Here is a 21,764-nt window from a genome sequence, read left to right as displayed (position 1 = left end):
AATTTCCCCCAAAACTTTGTATATAGTGTGTTATTATGTGTTGAATTAATGCTTTTTTGTGTTTAGCGTAACTTTGGTTCTCTTTTTCACTCATTCTCACTCAATCATTATCTGTAACCGCTTATCCGCTAATACCCAGCTGGCATTGGGTGAATGGCAGGTCGCCACTTGCCTCTTTTTATCAACCTATTATGTTGCATTGTATTGTTGTCCTAGTGGTTGTCTGTTACAGATCTGGTCATCTTAAATCACGGTTAAGCACTTATCGGTGGTTTAATATTTAGAGTCATACAGGGCTACCGAGTTTGATATTAGATTGGGCTTGATTGGATTAATGGGGACTGTTGGGCCTTGGCGTAAGTATGCGCTCCACACTCTATGCAGTGGAACAGGTTGCACACTATTCAACTGACCTTGAGTAAAGACTGGTGCTTTTGTCGGACTGTTGTTCTCAGGTGCAATTCTATTTTCAATAGTGATTGCTAAGCATTACTTTTCTATCTGAAAGTCACCTTCACATAAAAAAAAACAACAAAACAAAACAAAAACAACAAAAAGAAAAAGAAAAAAAACAGGACATATGGTTCTACTGTATTGGTTGTTAAGAGGTGCTTTCGGTCCAAGAGAGAAAAAAATGGATTCAACAAGAGCTCGCAACACATCTCCAAAGATGGAGGGGAGTAAACAAACAAACCTGGATAATAAAAGAAACATCCAGCTCTATCAACCCAAATATAAACATCACAATTCCACACATACATACACACACACACAGACATCCATTTTATCTCTATGTAATTCACCTTTGTAGAACATGGAAGGGGATGGAGGGGTCAGCCGACTCCATCGATTGGCTATCCTTAGCGGGTGACAGCTCCCAGATTGGCCAGAGAGCATTAGAGAGTCAGAAAGTCACACTGCCATTAGCAGTCTGTCCTCTCTGGTTACAGCCTGCCTGCACACGGACACTCCATGCACTAAAATAGATCACAATGATTGGTGTGTGTGCATTTGTGTGTGTGTGGCACCGCCATATGTCTGAGTACGTGTCTCGGAAATGTGATCACTCTGTCACTGACTTCAAATATATTCTGTATGAAGTTCAAGCCAATAACCTCTGCACTGATGTTTCATTTTTCTTGTTTGGTGTGCGTTATTACCTCTCAGCACAGCCCCCTCCTCGTCTCTACATTGAGGTAAACTTTCTGAGCGTGTAAGTGTGTGCTCTTGAATTGGTATTCATCATTTCTCAAAATGACAGTATAAATCAAAATGTATCTGAATAAAAAGACCACAGATCATGTTTTGTAAACGTGTTCATTCACCTTAGTCACCTGGATGAAGTAGTCAACGTTTCGGCAAAAAGCTGATTTGTTCAAATTTGTACGTGTCATAGGTCACGTACTATATTGACATGTTTACAAAACGTGTCAAATGACGATCACATTACATGTTTATTACCTGACTTTCATGTCAGGAGGTGGAGCCGATAGCGATGGATTTAGAGGCGACAAGGTAGTTAAGCCAGTGACTACAGTTCAAGTCTGCGTTTCAACATTTGTAAGCCTGACAGCACTGGATATTTTTAAGGAGACCTTGGGACAATTTCCAGCCATGTTTATGGCGACAAAACCAAGCATCTTTAATGAGGCCTCAGGACATCTCAAGCCATTCTTGTAGTTACCAAAAGAGGTATTTTAAGCCAAAACATGACCCTCACCCTTTTTTGTATTTCTAACCTGTCCCTGATCTTTTTCGCTAACCTTAACCTTATTAAACCTAATTTTGGCTAAACTCAATATTTTTTTGTACTTTAACCCCCAGTTGTCTTTGAATTGTCTCACCTTTAAATTACCATTGCCTTAATTAAGCCTTATTTCTATCAGTTTAACCTGCCCTTAGCCCCTTTCCCTAACCTTAACCTTTGAATTCAGTATCATTAATTATTATAACATTACATTACATTCACATTTTCCTCATCGCTTCTGTTTTTTTAATCATGATTATATTTTTTCTTTGTCATTATTTTTTTTTAATCTCTTCTTTTCTGGGGCCCCGAGTTGTGCCCAATATATATAAGAAAGAACAAGCATTATCTAGACCAAAGACCAGTGCCTTTTTTGCCTAAATCTAACTAGAGAACAAGCACAGCATTGTAACAGAAAAAAGATTTAAATCGAACCTAAAGCAACTAAAGTTTCAACAGAAAGAAAGTTTTAACTTATATGTGGTATTTTGTCACCTTTGTCCGGCAATGGGGTTGGTTCATTTAAAGGTTTTTGCTTGTTACAAGCTATTGTATACAGTATATATAACTGCAAATGAGTTACATCACACGAGTAGACCTGAGCGCATTCAGAGGAGCCGTGTTAATTTGAAGACAAAGGGGAAATTTACTTTCCCCTTCCAGCTCTCCTCACTTCTTTTCCAATTCACATCTCTGCTCCTCACAGTTCACAATCCTCTGAGACGCATGTACCGCAGTCGGGTCGTGACAATGGGAGGTGGCGCATGAAAGCAAAGTTGACTGAGGGAACGAGGGTTTGACTGATAAATCAACCAGCTTATATACTGGGATTTAGTTTTTCCGTATTATGCAGGATCAGCGAGACGATGTCTTCAGCCTCTGTGATGGAAGTTCCTCCCTGACTAACAGCTGGGATGATATTCTCTCTGAAAAGCTGATTTATTAATTCAAGCTTAGACAAGTTATATCACCAACACACACTCACGGATACACATACTTAATCACACACAGGAACAAAACATAATTCCGTTCTATCTTTCAGAAAGATAACATAACACCTCACAGGCTGCCTCTGTCAAGCTGCCATACGCTTGCCTTCACATAGGCCAAAGAGGGTAGAACAGGCTTATTAACACTGGTGAGAGACTTCAACCCTTTTCTTTCTCATTACCAGTCAAATTTATTCCCTGTTAGACCTAATCAGATTTAAATTCCAGGGTGTGCCGTACGAGTAAGTGTTTGTATGCAGCAGCTACACAGAACAGCCTCTGCTCTATAGTAGAAATTTGTTTAAGCTGGACAGTTTTGTAAAGCCGTTTGATTCCTTCTAGCAGCGTTCTGATGATTAAGAGAGATTTCAATCTGTATCCAGTAAAGATTTGAACACCTCTCCGTCTTTGCAGACTTAAGAGAATGGCCCCATACCCCGAGCAATACCAGCCGTCAAAAATTACAGCCTGCCATTGATCCAACAGCTTCGTGTGTCAGAATAATATAAGACAGTGAGGGGAGACGTGTCGGGAGCAAAGTGAGGAGAAAAACACAGAGCAGTGGAATAAATGTGCATATCAAGACAGAATTTTACGCCGCAGAGAGAGCACTAGTGGAAAAATCAAACTGATTTCAATGTCACAAAATTGATTGTCCAATTTTCTCCGGATTGCTTTCAGCCTCCCTGGGGTAGGTGAGGTGTCTATCCAGATACACTTAGAGCTCCACCTGAATTATGTCTGAGGAATTCGGAAGGGCAAAGTTTGGCCATCTCTCGCTCTTTCTTCCTTTTAAGTGTGTAAACCTCTCTCTCTCTTTCTCTCTCACAAATACACACATATGTTGGACATGCTGTCCTCAAAAACTATAGTCTGGATGGCAGATGGAATAAATGGGTGTCATGCTGGAGCCATATTTACGAGAATGTGCTGAAGTGTCTAGGTTTAAATCTCTGCAGACCTAGAGGAGGACAGTTTAAAACTTCTGCCTTCTGCACTTCCATCTGGCTCTGCTGACTGACTGTGCTTTTGAAGAAGTCGAACTTCTATTCCTTTTTTTCCTTCTTCTTATTTCACACAGATGCTGCACTGTGGCTGGACTATCTCTAAAAACCCCTGGGGATATTTTTGAAAAATCCAGCACACTAATAAATTAAATCTGTGTAGGGGATAGATACTTGTAGATACAACATAAAGACAATCATACACGCTGCTCTGGGCTTATACAGCTTCTGGGTGGCCACATCTGCAGCTATATTAACACCACAGAGGGCCGGTATCACACACAGGGATTCGTCATAGCTGTTGGCTGTGTAGTGGGAAAAAAAAAAATCACTGTTTTGGATTTCATTTCTTTGGCTTTGATGCTATTTGAGAGAAAGACATTTCCTTCACTGCATGTATTCTTTTGCACAGGAACAGTTGTGCAATCAGCCCTGTCCAAACACCGTCCAATGAATATGAACTAAAAATGATTTGTCAGGATAAACCATGTGTAGCCACCACCTAAGGTGCTCATTAAATCAGTGCTGAAAGTGAAATAACCAAACATGACACCAATGGGATTCTGAGGTTGACTGGGGTCTCGGGTCATTGTGACTTTAAAGGACTTACTAATAATTTTAAGAGTATACTGCCAATGAAGAATAAAGTGATGGCAAGAATATGTTTTTATTTTTTTCTCAGAGATTTATTGAGGCTACAAACAGGCTGATAATTTGGCTATGTGCCTTCTTCAAAGGCATTCAACTGCACATTCTAACACCAGCCAGTTAGTGGTTGTAATAAATCTTGGCTGCAGGACGGTGGAGGAGTACTGCTGCTTTTTCTTTTTTCTCTACATTGAGTGTTATCTTTTGACATATCTTGGAGGTGAAACAGTATGTTTAGTACTTTGTTACTTCCCACCTCTTCAACTCAACAAACCTCTTTCACTTGTAAAAGTACAAGTACAAGTACAAACACTAAAGTAGCTTTTTCAGGTATCTGTACCTTACTTAGTACTTAGTTAGTAGTAGAGTATATATTTTTCCAACTACTTTTACTCCGTACATTTTAACACGAATATCTGTACTTTCTACTCCTTACATTTTCAAAGCAGGCTTGTTACTTGAGTTGTAATGCATTTGCAGGGAATTATTGATCATTTGTATACACCCCCTTTCTAATATCACAAGACTGATTTCAACCTGTCAGTGCAAGACGAAAAACTGACAGAGAGGGAGACTCAAATGGGGAGAAAAAGTGTGTTTCTGTCTCTTATCATATCTCGTAGACCATGCCCTGTATTTTCTAATTTTTTTGCACAGGGCGCTTTACCACCCCAAAATGTCAGCATTTTACCTTGTGGGAATGAGACTCAACAGCTATCAGCTATCTTTCTTGGGCATTGACAAAAGATGGTCTTTGAATTTTATTATGTCCTGAGGTTCAGTGAGCAATGCACAGAAATGGCCGGTAAAAATGTCCTTCAGTGTTATACTTTTTACTTTAATACGGTGAGTATGAAAGTCTTTTTATACACAAGTATCTGCACCTCTACTTGAGTAAAGAATGTTTGTACTTTTGCCACCTCTGTACATTTCTTTCTATCACACGGACCAACATACATCATTTGAATCATTCAATCTCTCAATCCCTTCACAAAACCCAGCAGCAACTGAGCTCACCGCATTGATTACATCTCATTCCACAGTACTTTTAATCAATTACGCCTCCATTAAACAGTTTACTGTAGCTCGGGGAGCGGCTCATCAGGGCCGCTGTGGTTCCAGCAGTTCCGGATGGGAGGTTTTCAGCCAGGCTTGTTGGACACCACCAGAGTGGGCGGATGAGTGTGTATCACCTCAATTAAACTATGCGCTAAGTGTCTGACAACAGCTAATATTCCTCTTCCACCAGCGAACCCAATCGATGTTCTGGCATTCGTCACCCTACTGAAAAAGCAATCATTCCGTTGTCTCGCTCCGGTTAGACGGAGAAATGGAGAGACCCTTCTGTGGCTTCTGCGCCTGCCCACTCTCACAAAGACACACACATATAGACTGCATATGACACACACATACATGCTTTCTTAACCCTGCTCACTGGCAGCATTAGTGACATGTAAGTGACAAGCGCCTGTCCAGCAACAACTCACACTCCACTTGGGCACACACACACACACACACACACACACGTTTTCCAAGTCAACCCACCTCTCTGTCAAGTAACACAGGGGAGATGGCGGTGACGATGTCGCCTCTTTCTGCATCAATGTAGAACATGTTTGATGAGGGATTGTCTGGCGACTGCCTGACAATGTTGTAGCGCAGTGCAGCGTTGTCTGTGGCAGGGTCGTCCGCGTCGAACGCCATCATCGTCATCACTGTGGTTCCTGGAGAGGACAGTGGAGAGACGGGGGGTTGAGTCTCAACTTGAACATATTTGTCATGTACAACATGTGGGAAAGGGAGCAAAGTGCCGGTGTCATGAATAAAATACTTGTGCTCGAATACAACAGAATTTTAGAAGAAACTGCAGGAGCTGTTTTTCTTACTCTGGAGATGGAGTGGAGAGCAAAACAGATTAAATTAAATGTCTTCATAAATGCATTTTTTATTGTATAAACAAAACAATGAGGAGGAAATGCTTCTGAAATAAACTCAGGAAATCGAAATTAATAATGTTCATGCTAACACAGTTTAGCCAGCAAAAGTGAGACTAGCTTAGTGTCTTCATGATATTTCTTTTGTATGAAAATATGTTTCATGTTTGGATTTCTAAAATTAGAGCGATGGCAGCAGGTGTATGAAAAGTGCAATTTCGAGCTACAGCTACCCAGACAGCCACTTAAAAAAGTTAGCCTTTTCCTATTAATGTGTTTCCTCCCTCATGTCAGCTTTAACAGCATGGTGCAGTTTATTTGGTAATGGGAACAAAAATGGAAATCCTGCCACTGCAGCTGAGCTGAAATGGGAGGCAATCCTTGACACACCCTTAACCCTCAATCTCTGTCTCTTGTCAGCAATGAGATACACTTATACAGATTTAGTGGGACACACAATTCAACCCACACACACATGTTTATATATATATATATATATATATATATATATATATATATATATATATATATATATATATATATATATATATATATATATATATATACATACATGGAGAGAGAGAGAGAGAGAGAGAGAGAGAGAGAGAGAGAGAGAGAGAGAGAGAGAGAGACTGGTTTAGGTTGTGGTTCTTCTGAGTTGTATTTCATATCTCTCTATTTCAGGCAGAAATGAAACGTTATTCTCCACCCAAGGCTTCATGTTAAAGCTGCAGTTGGATACATCCACTTAAATTACCATCAGCTGAATACCTCTTTAATTTGTTTAAGCACTAAGTTCCACTCATTCTTAGAGAGATGCGTGACTGTGTTTTAATGAGACGGTATGTTTGGGACACAGATCGACACTTCTGAGGATGGATGACTTTGTGTATGTGTGTTTACACATGTCTTTTTTACCATAGGGTAAGGGTTAGGGTCAGAGTTTGGGTTAGGATGTAAATATGAATGGAAGTCAGTGTTAAGTCCGAACAAGGATAGCTAAGGATAGCTGTGCACAGCTGTGTGTGTGAGAGTCTATGTATTTGTCTGTGTGAATTTGCACTGATTTACTTTAAATTGCGGGGTGTCATTCTCTCCTACCAACACTACAGAGCTATAATCAGTAGATTTTGGTGGCAATAATGCAGCGTAATTCCAAAATAGCACAGCAAATCAATGTGGATGACTGTGCCTCTACTTTCAGTTTTTTAACAAAATAAGAGCAGGCAAAAGCTTTTCTTTATTGAATCCTGCCTACATGAAGCTGATTCTTCTCTGAAATGATTAAACCCACTAAAGTTTTCAGTGTTTTCTGGCAAGAAACCTCTTGTGATTCTTCTGTGACCCACATACTTAACAAAACATCCTCCTAAGCATCAAATAGCAGTGCTGCATAGCATGGCTCATAAACATTGATCTGTTTTCATGCTTCTCCTTAATACCAGACGGTACTTTGCCACAGGACATTAGCCAAACTATTCAAATGAGATACAAAAGAGGCTTCTGGAAAATATGCAAAGTCTACATTAAATAACAGTGGCTTAGGAGCAAACGTCTTTAGTCCAGCGGAAGGTAATGAGGGGCAGAGAGGTGTGGGTTTTATCCCCTTGGCATTTGCACTTCAAGGTGAACCATTAATGGTTAAGTAAACCAGTAATCCTTCCTCTGCAGAATAATTACACAGTGCCATCTCCTTCATTACCTATACTCTGTTCCACTTCACACCTCGAAAGCCACAATGTTAGAGATGACTCAGTGAGCATGCACACCAACAGACACACAGTTTTGCACACAGACACACTAACTGGCAGCAAATTAGGGTGCTAAAAACGATGACTAAATTGGTTATCTTGAACAGATCTCAGTGAATTATGTTCTCATTCCGCTGGCAAAGCGAGGTCCCTTGAACGCAACACAATCGCGCATTACATGTTTTATGGGATATCAGAGTCGAGATGACCCTCTCAATCCTCACTGTCTCCATCGGATACCATAATTCCACTTGCAATTGAGTATCATGTAACCAATAAGCATTCGTCAGTCCGGAATACAATGCAGCATCAGCAGCAATCAACTTACATGATAAACATCTAGCATTCTATAATGGGACAATGGATCTGGGTATAACTCCAACAGCTGATGTCTGTTGTGTTTAATCATAACATGATCTCATGTGGGTGGCCTCGCTGAAGACTCATTGCCCTCTTTTATCAGCTTGATCCTCTGGCAGGAGCCAGGGCTCAATCAATCTTAACTGCATTGGATGGTTGTATGGTGGGATGGATGTGAATGCGCAGGACTAACATTACCTCGCTATCACTTGGACCCATCTGTTGTGCTGCTGGATGACAGCAGCTCTGACTGGATGTAGAGGAAAGTGATACAATAAAGATGGCAGAAAGGGTCTGTAAACACTGTGTGTAGTGTTTCTATTAAGTTACTGTATAAAGAGCTGCACATGTGTGAGGTGCTCAATCAATAAAATAGGTAAAATGAGGTAAATCAGCACCAATTCACACATGACAAGAAAAGACACGGAAAAAGAAAGCACGCAAGCACGCACGCACGCACGCACAAACACACAAACACACACACACACACACATGCTGTGGATTGATTTCATCAAACAGGCTGGTGGGACACGGTGCTGTTGCCCACAGCTAGTTCCCTGTATCTTTCTCAAACACCAAGGGAAATCAGTGGGGGCCGGCAGAACCGTGGGTGCCACCAGGGAACTGACACAGTGCGAAAAAGCCCAGAGAACATAGACTACATCGAAAAAAGGGTAAATGTATTCCAGGCTACTGTGTGGGGCGTGTTTGCGCACATACACACTGTTTAAGTGTCACAGTGCATCTGCACAAGTGTGAGTAATTCATTTTAAATTATTCAACGTGTACAATGGATATTCCAAAATCTGAAATGTGATTTATATTAATCAGACTCAAGTGAGTGAAAAAGACTCCTGACCTGCTCTATTCTCAGGTGCGAATGAGATCACAGCAAGTTCAAAGATGAATCATCTTCTCAAACACCAGAGATACATGACGATGAATTAGAAGCACATATTCATGAGAGGCAGGATGCAGTAAAGGGGTGGCAGCAGGGATGAGCTTACATGAAAATGTTAGAGTGAAATCAGTGAGGCGAGAGACAGGAACGGAGGCATGGAGAGAGGAACACAAAGTTTAGAAGTACATGTGACAATGGATATTTACATGATGAAAATGTTCTCTCTAAACTTAGAAAAACAACAAGCAATTAAAAAATGGAATGACTGATTAAAGAAATATCCTTATTGTATTCTCCTGGGTATCCAAATATCTCACTGTATCATGTATGAAACTGAATATAGCCTGCTACAAGAAGTTGTATTTATTTTATCATAAATTGGTTTTCCTTTTACCTTCCTTCCTTTTTGTATGTTAATAGTTATGTTATGTCTCTTTTTTCATAGCTATCCTTGGAATGAAAAGAAACAGGCCATTGAAATGAAAATTAGGATTAGATTATATTTTTGGTAGAAAATAATCTCTGAAACATTTTTTTAAATTTTGCTTAAAGATACCTCTCTGCCTCATTGTTTGTATATCCATTTATACTACCAGTGGATGTAACATTAATGCATTTTAAAGTGAAAAAAGAAAAAAAGAAAGAAAGAAAGAAAGAAATTAAGCTCTGTTGAAGAAGGGTAATGTCATGTAATGCATTTCTGTGCACCAGTTGCTCAGTGATCAGTCTTGATGAAACATATTTCATATAACCTCATTTTTGCCTCATTTTCAAACTTTTAAATGCACTTGCCCCCCCACCATTGAATGAATTCATTCAGAAAAAAAATAATGAAGGACGAAGAACCAGAGCCTTAACTAGAGGTGATTGCAATGTACCGAGGCGTAGAACAAAATTTTGTCAAATGGTCGTCTCTGTAAGAGGAATGCAGTCCTGGAACAAGTTACCATCACACATCAGAAACTGCGACAACTACTCACTTTTAAAAAAAAATCGCAAACATTTGTTAAAAACAAATCAGACATGAGCCTATATAGCTTAAATACTGCTCTTAATCTGATGCCTGATCCCGGGGGCTTTTGGTCTGTTGTTCTGTAACTGTGGGTTAAAATTGCCTGTTTTATCTTGTCTGTCTGCGTCTGCTTTGTCTTGATATTGTCTGTCTGTGTTCTGTTTTGTAATTGTCCATTGTATGATTTGTCGTTGCGAGGTTCTAAAGTCTTCTGTGTCTATGTTGTCTAGGAACCTGCCTTGGGACTACGGCTGAAATTTAGCAGTTACGCTAAGTCCGGCACATTTACACTGATGCTTAACGCATCAATGTTGATGAATGTGCATTGTCCCAATTCAATAAATAAATAATAAAAAAAATAAAAATAACTTTGATTGTTTCCTCAGTGGCTTTATAGCTCCGTATATAAGACATTACAGCTGAATTGCATTTAGCTGCTTCAGTTTCAGGGTCCTGGTATCATGTATGTTTGTTCACTGTCACACTGTGATGGCTGACTGGGACACTTGTCCTTTTCTTGCTATGATAAACCAAAGTGTCTACTGTGGAAAAGGCCTATCTGAGAGGTGAACAACAGTTTGACTGAAGAGCAACAGCTTGTAGACATACACGACTGTAGATGAGGGTTCATGAGTTGACTTTGCGTTGGTTTAAAGGGTCACAGGCAAAAAGAATAAAATAAAATCAGGCTGTAAACAACTGGTTTAAGGCCTGTCTTCACTTCAATCTTATTGAATATTTTCAGAAATCTTTCAAACATATATACGTATATATGAGAAAAAAACAGATTGGGAAAGATGTCTATATAAGAGGACTAAATAATGTCTGCATAGACTGAAACAACAATGGATCCTAACTACTATAAGACCAGTCCAGAAGTACAATGTGCTTCTGTGGTTTTCATCCTTGGTACAGCCATTTATTCCCACTTACTTCTATATGTCTCCTATTAGGTTGCAAATAGATGTCTATTATGTATAAAGGTGACAGTTTTGAAAGTGGTACAGGTATATTCTTATATTACATTGTACAGCTTCTAGTAGCGAGGCTGCTGTCTATTTGACAGAGTGCTTCATTGTACTCTACCTGTCTACACTGTTTACCTGCCTATCATTAGCACTACACTACTCTTCGGTGCTTAAATGCTGGCCTGTCTTTTTGCCTCTCTGTCTTTTGTTAAACGTGTCATTTCAAAGAGATGATTCTAAGATCAGATTTTCTTTGGATCAGAGCACTCCATGTTCGCACCTGAAAATGACTTTCATGTGGATTTTGCGGTGGTAATTTTTCAAATCCTTTTATTTTCCTGACTTTCTACCTTTCTGCTTTAATACAAAGTGTTGCAGCGTTGTGTCAAACTACATACTGCTAAAGTCCTAATGTGGTCATGACCACTTTTCTAAATCTGATTTTCTGATTTTAAAGATGTGAAAAGGATGTGTTTTTTTTGTACCATGTCTTTAAATGTCTTTTACAATTATCAAATGATAAGAATACATGCATATCTTATGTAGAGTAGGTCTACTGCACACTTCTTGTTTAGCCTGTTGCGTGCCTGTATGAACACATATCTGTTAATTTTCTCCAGCCAATTAAACTGATTTGTATAACTGTAAAGGTACTATCAGCATGTGGGCTGCTGTTTTCCAGCTTATTCATTCCATTGGCCTTCACTTGTTTTCCTTGCTTTAGGATCTCTTGTTAAAGCTGTACACATAGTAAACACTGCGGCTCATTCTCAAGTGCCAAAAGGAAGCTCTGGCAATACGAGCAACAGAAAAACAAAAGGAGAATGAACACTTTGTTTAACTGCAGTAGAAACAAGAATAAACCATCTGTCTGGCAGAATCTCCTCAGCTTTAAGTAAAAATTAGTCCTGTGAGGATGCAGCTACTTTCGGAATGTTTAATTGATTAAGCACAATTTTGATTTGCAATATAAATGTGGGAAGAAAAACTTTATATATACAGATAGGAAGTAAAGCAAACATTATTATAGTTTCACCATTCAGTGAATTTAAAAACTTTTCTAAACAAATTAATTTAAGATGCAATAATGGCTGAATCCATAGAAGCTGTTGTGAGATATGAGATATTAAGCTCCGAGCTTACAGTCGAATGAATGAACTACAATCGAGCTGCCCTTTCTTGCCTCCTTCACCATGCAGTTTTTTTTTTTCTTCTCAGTAAGTGCCTACTCAGGCCACAGCTGCACCATTGACAAAACTAGATAATAAACAATTTAAACAAGATGCAACCCAATGTAATACACAAAATCTACAAGTGTCACATCAAATATCCATGAAAATGCTGATTCTGCATTCTGCAAATAGACAAAAACATGCTTTTATGCTGGTGGTTGTGCTTATGCACAGCGTACAGACACTGATTGACAGAGTAGACAGAGGGACAGTTATTGCTTTCATCACTGCATACCAATGACACTTCTACTAATTACAATACACTGTAAATAACCGGCTAATGAGAATATAAATAACACACAAGCTAATGAACTGAGGAACCTGGCAAACAACTCCAGTCTAAACAATGACAATCAAAGCTGGGTAATGAAATCACATCCTAACTTGATAATTGAAAAAGTAAATGAATTGAATTAAGTCATTTGAAAGGGAAAAAATAGATCGGGGGAGGAGGGTACATAAGAAAGGAATCAGAATGAGTATCATAAACGCCTCGGTTTTATGTATGTATTGTATGTGTTTATGTTGTTGCAGTAGATGTGCATGAATGGAGCTACTGGAACACACAACATTTAAAACAGTAAGGTACTTCACACAGCCATTTCATGAGGCAGGTGCGTATACAAAAAGTTGCGAGCAAACTCCCGCAAAGTCAAGATTAGCCAAAGCACTTATGGGAAATGAATCCTAAATAGCACATTTTCTAACAACCTCAGACCTCTCCGTGTGTTTTTCCTCACATCAGAATGAAATATACTGAGCCACTAATGGTTCAAATCAGGGCTACTTGACAAAACCAAGTCAAAGTTACTTCCTAACAACTCTTTCTAGCTGCCTGCACATTTTGTAACCAAAAGTGGTCTCCACTCTGCAGTACAAGAAATGATTTAAATGCTATATTTAGACGTCAATATGTAACTTCTGCTACTAGGGGGCTCTCTATCAAAACAAAGCTAAAGTGTCGTGTGGAGGGCCGGGAGGAGTGCGCAGCAAGAGCCACAGCTCACCTGCTTTGAGCAGACTACAGAGTCCTGGTTAAAGCCAGATCCTCTGGAGAATAAACAGCCGGAGTCACTTTGTATTCTGCTCTGATCTGGAACTGTTTATCGACGGGAGGAGAGCTCAGAGATTACTTCTGAACTTTTGGGATTAAAATGTGGATTTATCTTCAGTCCTGTTTATCAATGTGAATGAAGCGGCGGATTGCTGAGCTGACCTCCATTTCAGGTTTTTATGTACTATAATGCTGACCGTCAACAGGAGCTGGAGAGGAAATGTACTTTACCTAATGTTACACAGAGATCAGGGGAAATCACTTAAATACTGAGTTCACCGAAAGTTGTCCTGAATTTAACCATACAGACAAACACCCTTGTGTGTGCGATTGCTCGCTAACGATAGCTTACAGCTAGTGTACAGTAAAGTAAACTGGCTGTTTGGAGCGTATAAACACTGCATGAGCAAATAAACACAAATGTTCCTGCTGTCAAACTCACTTTACTTTTAATGTAGACACCATTAAACAACCACCACTGCTGATGAAAACCTATCCAATGTGGCTCTTTCTATTCAAAGTAGCGGCAGATGACCACGTGAAATGCACTGTTAACTTGAGGAAACTGGGATTTATCTGGATTTGAATTTTTTTGCAAACATTGGGGATAATGTAAGTACACAACTCAAAAATATATACTACAAAGGTTTAGTCATTTTTATGCAGAATTGCTACATATTATATCTTGAATGACAATGACAATTGTAAGCTCTGGGGAAACTCTGGCAACACTGACTTTATGGAGTATTGGTAACTTGAACTCTCATTCACATCTCTTTTGTGAAGGTGTAGTTCACAATGTCCATGTCCTGAAGAAAGATGTGACCCCAAAGTCCTTTGGGTAGGCATCTGACCTGAGCTGCTAACCCAAAGAGTATTTGAAAATCTGTGGATTAAGACTCAACTGTCTCTCTCCAGGAAGGTATTTCATTGTTTGTTTGTTTTTTGCTTTTAGCAGGGTTTAACAAATGGTTTATAATGCAAACATGGCTGAAAATATTTAAAAAGGGAATTGCATGGTGTTGTTACTTGTTTCTGTGCTTATTGGTCTCCAGAAATGTTGAATGAACTGCCAAAGGCCGTATAAATACCATTTGCATTTCCTCTTCTATGCTGAAATTTCACCTTGTCTCCTGTAATTCTAGTTTTACTTTTAATCTCCCTTGAGCTAACCAATCATTCATTACTTAATGTATTCTTTTAACCAGCTTATTCCAGTGGACTGGAGGTAAACACTGTCTACAGACGAGGCTTGGGCAATCATCAAGTGTCAATCATACCATCTGGGCTACGGGTCTTTGAACTGTAAGAGGAAAACTGGAAGATAGAGAGACACAGACAAACGTGCCAACCCCAATAATTGAGCCAACAGTCCTGATTATTAGATTAAATGTAAAGCTTGTCTGTGTGTCGGTACTACTAGTATCTTTATAATGTCCTAGGTCCAATTACATATATGCACACATGCACATACTACACAACTATTTTCATCTGGGATTTTAATGAGGGTTTTCCCCCTTGTAGTGAACTTCACCCCCTCTGATTTGCATATCTGTCTCTATCTCGAGAGGAAAGGAAGGTCAAAACAGGAAGAAAAAGTAAGGAATTAAGAACAGAACATAGATATAGTGACACAGGAGAGGAGAAAAACATTTAATTATTATTATCAAGTTTCTGTCTTGAGTTTCACCATTTTATGTGGTAAATTCCTATCATTTACATTGATACATAAATTGTCGCTTCTATATACATTGATCTAAAAGGTAAGACCTACTATCCTTCCAAGCCCACACCAATACAAGATACCAGATACATTCTGATACTCTGTCCTGTCGTGCTTCAAGATGACTTATCTCCTTTGTGTTTTCTAGATTGCACTGGTGATGGAGTTTCTCAGGCATCAGCAGGAAAACCAGATCCCACATCAGATGACTGCTGAAGACCTGATTAACTTCAATTTGAAGGAGAGCAAAACTACGCTGAGAGAATGGAGAGTTGCTGAGACACATACAGACACTCCACCACTACAGTTTGAACCCTGCTCATGTCACACTAAGAAAGAAGACCAGTAATGATAAAAGTTTCTGTTTTGTTTCTGTCTTTGGGAGTTTGAACTGGAGGGTTTTGATGAGGAGGAAGTCAGTCCTCTTCTGATGCTGGTAGGACAACAATAATTACAAGACTTAAACTGTAAATTGTTAATGCTAATTTTATCCTCTAAATATGCCAGAACTGCACTTCATATCTATTTTCCTGTTCTAGATATGGGCAATGAATGTCAGCAATAAAATGAGGGATGCTGAGTTTGAAGCTAAGATGCTCCTCAACTCTCCTGAGGCTGGGTTAGGGTCACATTTGACACAGATTTGTTAACAGTTAAATGACAGTGTTTTTAATGTTTGTGATATAAGAAGAGTTTCTAACTTTAATTTGAATGACTGAATCCTACAGACATCCTAAAGTCCTAAGGATTGCACAGAAATATGCCAAGATCCTGAGAGAGGTTCCCAGTGCCAAAATGCTCTCTCCACGAGAGGTGGTGATTGATGTCGCCCCCGAAGTCTTGCAGGGCTTCTGTAACCAATTGGCCATATTTTTGCACCTTGACCAGACACGTCCCACTAGGTTTTGACCTTAGTAGGGTGGTATATTTGTAAGCTTCAGCAAGACCATACTGATGTCCAAAATCTGTTCTTCACAAATCAGAATCTCAAAATATCTACGAATTGATTAACAAAACATGACAGAGCTTTATCACTCAATAGCAGGAGACCTACATTAGCAGATTAGTTTATTGAACATGAAAACATTGCCTATACTAAATAAATAAGTTAGTTTAACAGATGGTAATTGACTATATTGAGCATAATTAGAGTTCTTCACTTTAATATGAACAACACACAGTTTACCATCTATAAGAATTTATTATAATGATCTTGAATTTTCAGTAAACATGATTTTCCTATGTGCAACTGATGCATATTTTTGTTGCTTATCCAACAGACTCTTTATTTCAGTGTAGGGTGATTTGATTATATGAAAAACTTCGGTAGCAACACCACATGATCCCATTATCATTAAAGAAAATCAAATTACCTCCTGGCTGTGATGCCACAAGACATGTCCAAACGTTTCACGCTTTTAATGTTCTGCCAAAGTGAACCAAGTCCCCCACCCCGTCCAACCCCCGGAATATCAAAACGAGTCATTAATCTGAAGAGGCACGGAGTGACAGAATATTGCTTTCATTTTCTTAAGTTTAATTGATCATCTTGGTGTGTGTGCACAATTAGACAGCAGATCATGGTTAATGCTGCTCAGCACGCTCATCCACCTGAAGCTACCATGGAGAAACGTTGGACGGATCCACAAAGGCGATCTCCACAGAGACCGACGGAGACTCTGGAGGAGCAGAGGATATTTCCACTGGCACAGATGGATAAAATGACAGATGCCGCAGTCAGGAGGTGGGTGGATAGAAGGAGCTGGAAATGGAATGGGTAGCGATATAAAAAGTATATAAAAGTTCATTTGCTGTCATTTCCTACCAATCTGTCTATTTTCTATACCTTCTTATCTAACATGCCCTGGCTGAGAAGCACAGTACGCAGATTGTGCCTCTGTTTGTCTTCCGTTTTGTTTCGCACTTGGCTTAAGGGTGAGTTTCTGAGCCAAGGTTGACTCATAAGGTGAGACTTTCATCTTAACTAGACGTTGGAATATGGACTGAAGGCTCAAGGCAACTCATTAAGACACAAGACCCTGAGGAGCGATTCAAATGAAAGATCGCAACCTCTCACACTGGATTTTATGCAGGAAGTTAGCCAACTATTAAAAGACAGATTACACAAAAAAGCCAGATTTGCAGGAAGTGAGGCATGATTTCATAAAGCTTGGCAAAATTCAATAAGGTAGACTCCCTCTGAGCCAGACCTTTAGGCTTTCACACCTCCGTTGGTCATTTATCAGCTTAAAATATAAATAGCCAATTGGTCCTGGTTCATACCATGCAATTAAGTGAACCAATCATCAATCAGTATCCCTTTTATGGAGGTATAAACTCATAGACCTGTTGCAAATTGAAGGAAAAACTTGAATACATGACTGATGAATCAATGATAATGAATGAAGACACTTAACACGGCGTATGAACACACTGATGATGAAAACAACGTCAATCATACACAACGTCTCCAGGACTCAACCGAACTACACGCACGCAGGAGATTTTGGAGGGACATGTCAAACAGCGTTATATTCTACACAGCCATTAATAACACACTAAATGAAAGAATATTTTGAAAAGAAAGTTGTTCATCTCTCCAGTAAAAGTTTCAGAAAGTTGGAAAAACTCTGTACAAGACTCCTTTTTCTTTTAATGTGTCCTGCACGTATACAGTATCAGCCTAATCGGCAGATTGACATTTCTACAAAATGTGTCATATCAAGTTCACATTACATGTTTATGACCTGACTGTCATATCGGCAGATGGAGGGTGATGGAGTTACAGACTGTTTTGCAAGAGTGACACCACTGGATAGTTTTCATGAGACCCCAAGACAATTTATTGCTGTGTTCGTGGCTACAAAACCGTGAGCTTTGGAAGAGACCTCAGGACATCTCCAGCCGTGTTTGTGGCAAAGCAGTTATTTTAGGCCGAAACGTGATCTTTCCCTAACCCTGACAAAGTTATTTTTTCACATAAACCCGACCAGATCATACTGACCTGAAGGAAACGTAAAGTGTGAACATATCTGTGGTTTGCAGAAACGCACATTGTCAACATGTATTCTGGCGATTGGGTTGAAAGTACCCAAGTGTGCAACATTGCCAAGTCCGACTTTCTTTGCTTTGACACAAGGTGCATACAATGAGCACATCTGTTAAAATTCTTGAACTTTTCACTCACTCAAACTCAACCACCACCAAAACTACACTCCATTTTGCACAGGTACAATTGTAGAAAAATTGTACCTGTCAGATTTACATTGAAAAACAAATGTTACACAAAATAAGAAAAGAATTGCCTCAATGACCTCCATAAAAGAAAAGAGGCACAGACAACATTTTGTAATTGTATGGGACTATGGTGTATCACCATACTCTTCTAGTCACAAAGTGGTTTACCACCTGTCCCAGGATGGTGCATCAAAATCTCCATTCCTCAACCCCACTGAGTAATTCATTTCCTGTCAGGGGTAGAAAATTTATGACCACCAGTCACATGGCCAGATGTCCCTCTCGGACAGAATGAATGGTGGATGTCTGGGTGTATCTGCAGAGGATTGTCATGGATGGATCGGGAACACTAGAAGATTCTCTCCCAGGTGTATTGCAAGAGCGGACTGACAGTAGGGTGTGATGTATTTTTAGATCTGTAGTTGTCCTATACTTGTACGAATGGTGAATACGCATGTGTAGTTTTGTATTGCATTACGGAATTTACTTTAGTTTTATTGTGCGTCTTGAGATTATTCAAATTATTTGATTATTAAATGGCACAATAAAATGAAGCATATTGCATAATTTCAGATTAATTTCTGACAAACCATTAAAGCTTCCTTTGTTTTGCTGCAATATAATCTTTAATAATCTTTATGCTAGGTGAATAATAAAAACACAACATCGTTCAAGACAACAGTGATATATGTACGGTAGGTCATTGTGTAATGAGAGAGATTTTTTTTACTATTGGCAGACAAATGTTGTCATTGTTCGGGTACAAGAGATGATTCTGACATGTGTCTGACAGTGAGCCAGCAAACGGAGGCAAATACCGGGGAAATAAGCTCACACATATGGGGACCAGTTAAAAACCCTGCAGTAGCGTTCTGCTGACGTGAGATGGAAGACTGACTGACTGACTCCCAAGTAAAGAGAATTACAGGAGTCAAGCACGGAGGTAATAAAAGTTTATGTTTATCAAATTTAAAAGCAGAATCTAAAATTATCCCAAGGTTTTTGCCTTGGGTATCACAAAACATGACAGTGGGCTGAGCCTCCCACACAGGTTGCTGATGGATTCAGGAGGGCCAAAAATAACTACCTCAGTTTTCAGTTCTTTGACCATCTGTCTTTAATGTCTTGGAAACAGTCAAAATGATGGAGGGTTGTGGCATTTTAGTGAGAGATTTGGTGCATTATGGATGTTAGATGAGCTCTTGTGGTGAGCTACACACCAGTAAAGAGAACGATGTAAAGAGATTTAATAAGGAACAGCACAGAACTATAGAAAAGTATAGAAAATGTGTATGTAATGCAGTTGATTAAAGTTCAATTCACAGGTCTCAATAATTAAAAATAATCATGCTATGAAATTGGCTCAATTGTGTTAATTAATAGGAGGAAATGTTAAAACTGTACAGCAACTTTGAGGTTTATCAGCTAGTAAACCCCTCATTGGGCTGTTGATAAGTTAGTGAGTTGATATTGAGTTGTCTTATTTAAACTGTTTCCTATAAAAAAGATCATGGTGCTTTTGAGGCAGTTAAATAACATGAAATGATCAAAGCCTTTCACCAATTCAATTACATAAAAACAACAGATAAAGAAGCAAATGAGATGATGAGTCTATTGACTTGAAAGAGTTCTCAGAACCAATGCAACCTGAGGAGACACATGCAGTTTAAATTTCCCTTTGAAGGTTTTAATTTTAATAAACAAACTGCATGCTGAGTATTTCTCCATTTGTATCCAGCATGGAAACAAACCTTTTGAAAGCACAGCCTTTAATAACATTAGGGAGTGAGAATGAAAACCTTTTGAATTAGATGGTACATGACTGTTGTTTAAGACAATGTCTACGAATAATGCACCAAGTAGATAAATTAGTGTGCATGTGTTTGTGCATGTGTATTTAATTTGTGTATTAAGCATTGTGATTCAGACATAGACATGGGGTCAGACATTCACACAGACGTGAGACAACAGTCAAATGCACAGCGAAAACAGAGCTTTTGATCAAGAATGAAATTACATGTTCAATCTTCCCACAGGAGGTTCAAAATCAGTATGACTCATATCTGAATCCATGGCCTGGTGATTATCAAAAACAGCAACGTGATGTGTCACTACTAGACAAAACAAAGATCATGTTTTGAGCAAACATACCCACTGTAAGCCAGGGCAGGGCAGAGGAAATAAAACATTTTATATGGCAATGAATCATAATGCAAACTAGAAATTATGATGATCTGGACCTCTGCTCTTTGCGTTTGTATTTTTTTTTCTCTGGACATCGCCGTTGAGTCAGTTTAGTCTTGGCTCTGTAATGTTCTCTAGTCTAAGCTATTATAGATTTTGTTCAAGATTTACAAACCTCTTGCTGATTATTGGGTTATACTTTGGGTGAGAATTAGAGTTCATTTAGATTTCAAATGAGGCTCAATGTTACAGTAAAGTATGGGATTTAGTTTAGGGTATCTTTCTGGTTTCTGCTAGTTGTTGAACTAAAAATACGTCTGAAATGCTTCAGATAAAAACGGATAGATTTGTCACAATCCATTTAGTTATTTCAAAGCATGTTAGGAAAAATGAGAGTACTACTGTAGCCTATAAAGTTTCTTCTGACAGATCAAGGTTAATGGACCACATTCTTACCTTCTGCTCTACGGAACAAGTCAGCATTCACCCAATTATACACATTCATACAGTGGTGGCAGAGGCTACCATGCAAGACACCAACTGCTTATCAGGAGCAATAACCATTTATATGCACACCCACACTTCAAGTGAATAGCCATCAGGAGCATAAAGGCCTGGGATCGAACCACTGACCCTCCAATCAGTGGGCAACCATGTTACCCTCTGAGCCAAAGCCACCCCCTTTGCATGTATATCAGACAACGCTTCCAATCAGTTTATAGCTGTAACTGATGTCACTCACAAGAATAGCCATGCAAATTTGTATTGTAAGCATGTGTGTGTGTGTGTGTGTTGGGATGGGGTGGGGGTGGAGGGTATGAAGACAGGTGTCAGTCTGATTGAGCACCAAGCTGTGAGTGCAGCGCCACTGGTCTGTGGCGACAAGAGGACACAGCATCCAGGGCAGTTCTGAACAGGGCTTGTAACTGCAGGGAGACAGAACACACAGCTCACCCTTCCCACAGTGACACCTCTGTGTTAAATCCACATGCCAGAACATGCAAACACCACCTGCAAACG

The 21,764-nt window shown here is 39.3% G+C and overlaps 1 protein-coding gene across 1 annotated transcript in view; it reads right to left on the bottom strand.

The window, feature by feature from the left end:
- The window catches only part of cdh13 (cadherin 13, H-cadherin (heart)), a 383,964-nt gene that overhangs the window by 132,757 nt on the left and 229,443 nt on the right, over positions 1-21,764 (bottom strand). The window contains exon 8 of the mRNA XM_073472809.1: positions 5,934-6,112. Within this exon, the coding sequence (XP_073328910.1) occupies positions 5,934-6,112 (179 nt within the window). The remainder of the gene's footprint in view (positions 1-5,933; positions 6,113-21,764) is intronic.

Source organism: Pagrus major, chromosome 8 (assembly GCF_040436345.1).
Source record: "Pagrus major chromosome 8, Pma_NU_1.0".
NCBI lineage: Eukaryota > Metazoa > Chordata > Actinopteri > Spariformes > Sparidae > Pagrus > Pagrus major.
The sequence above is the reverse complement of the archived record's forward strand: the minus strand, read 5'-3'. Positions and strand labels throughout refer to the sequence as shown.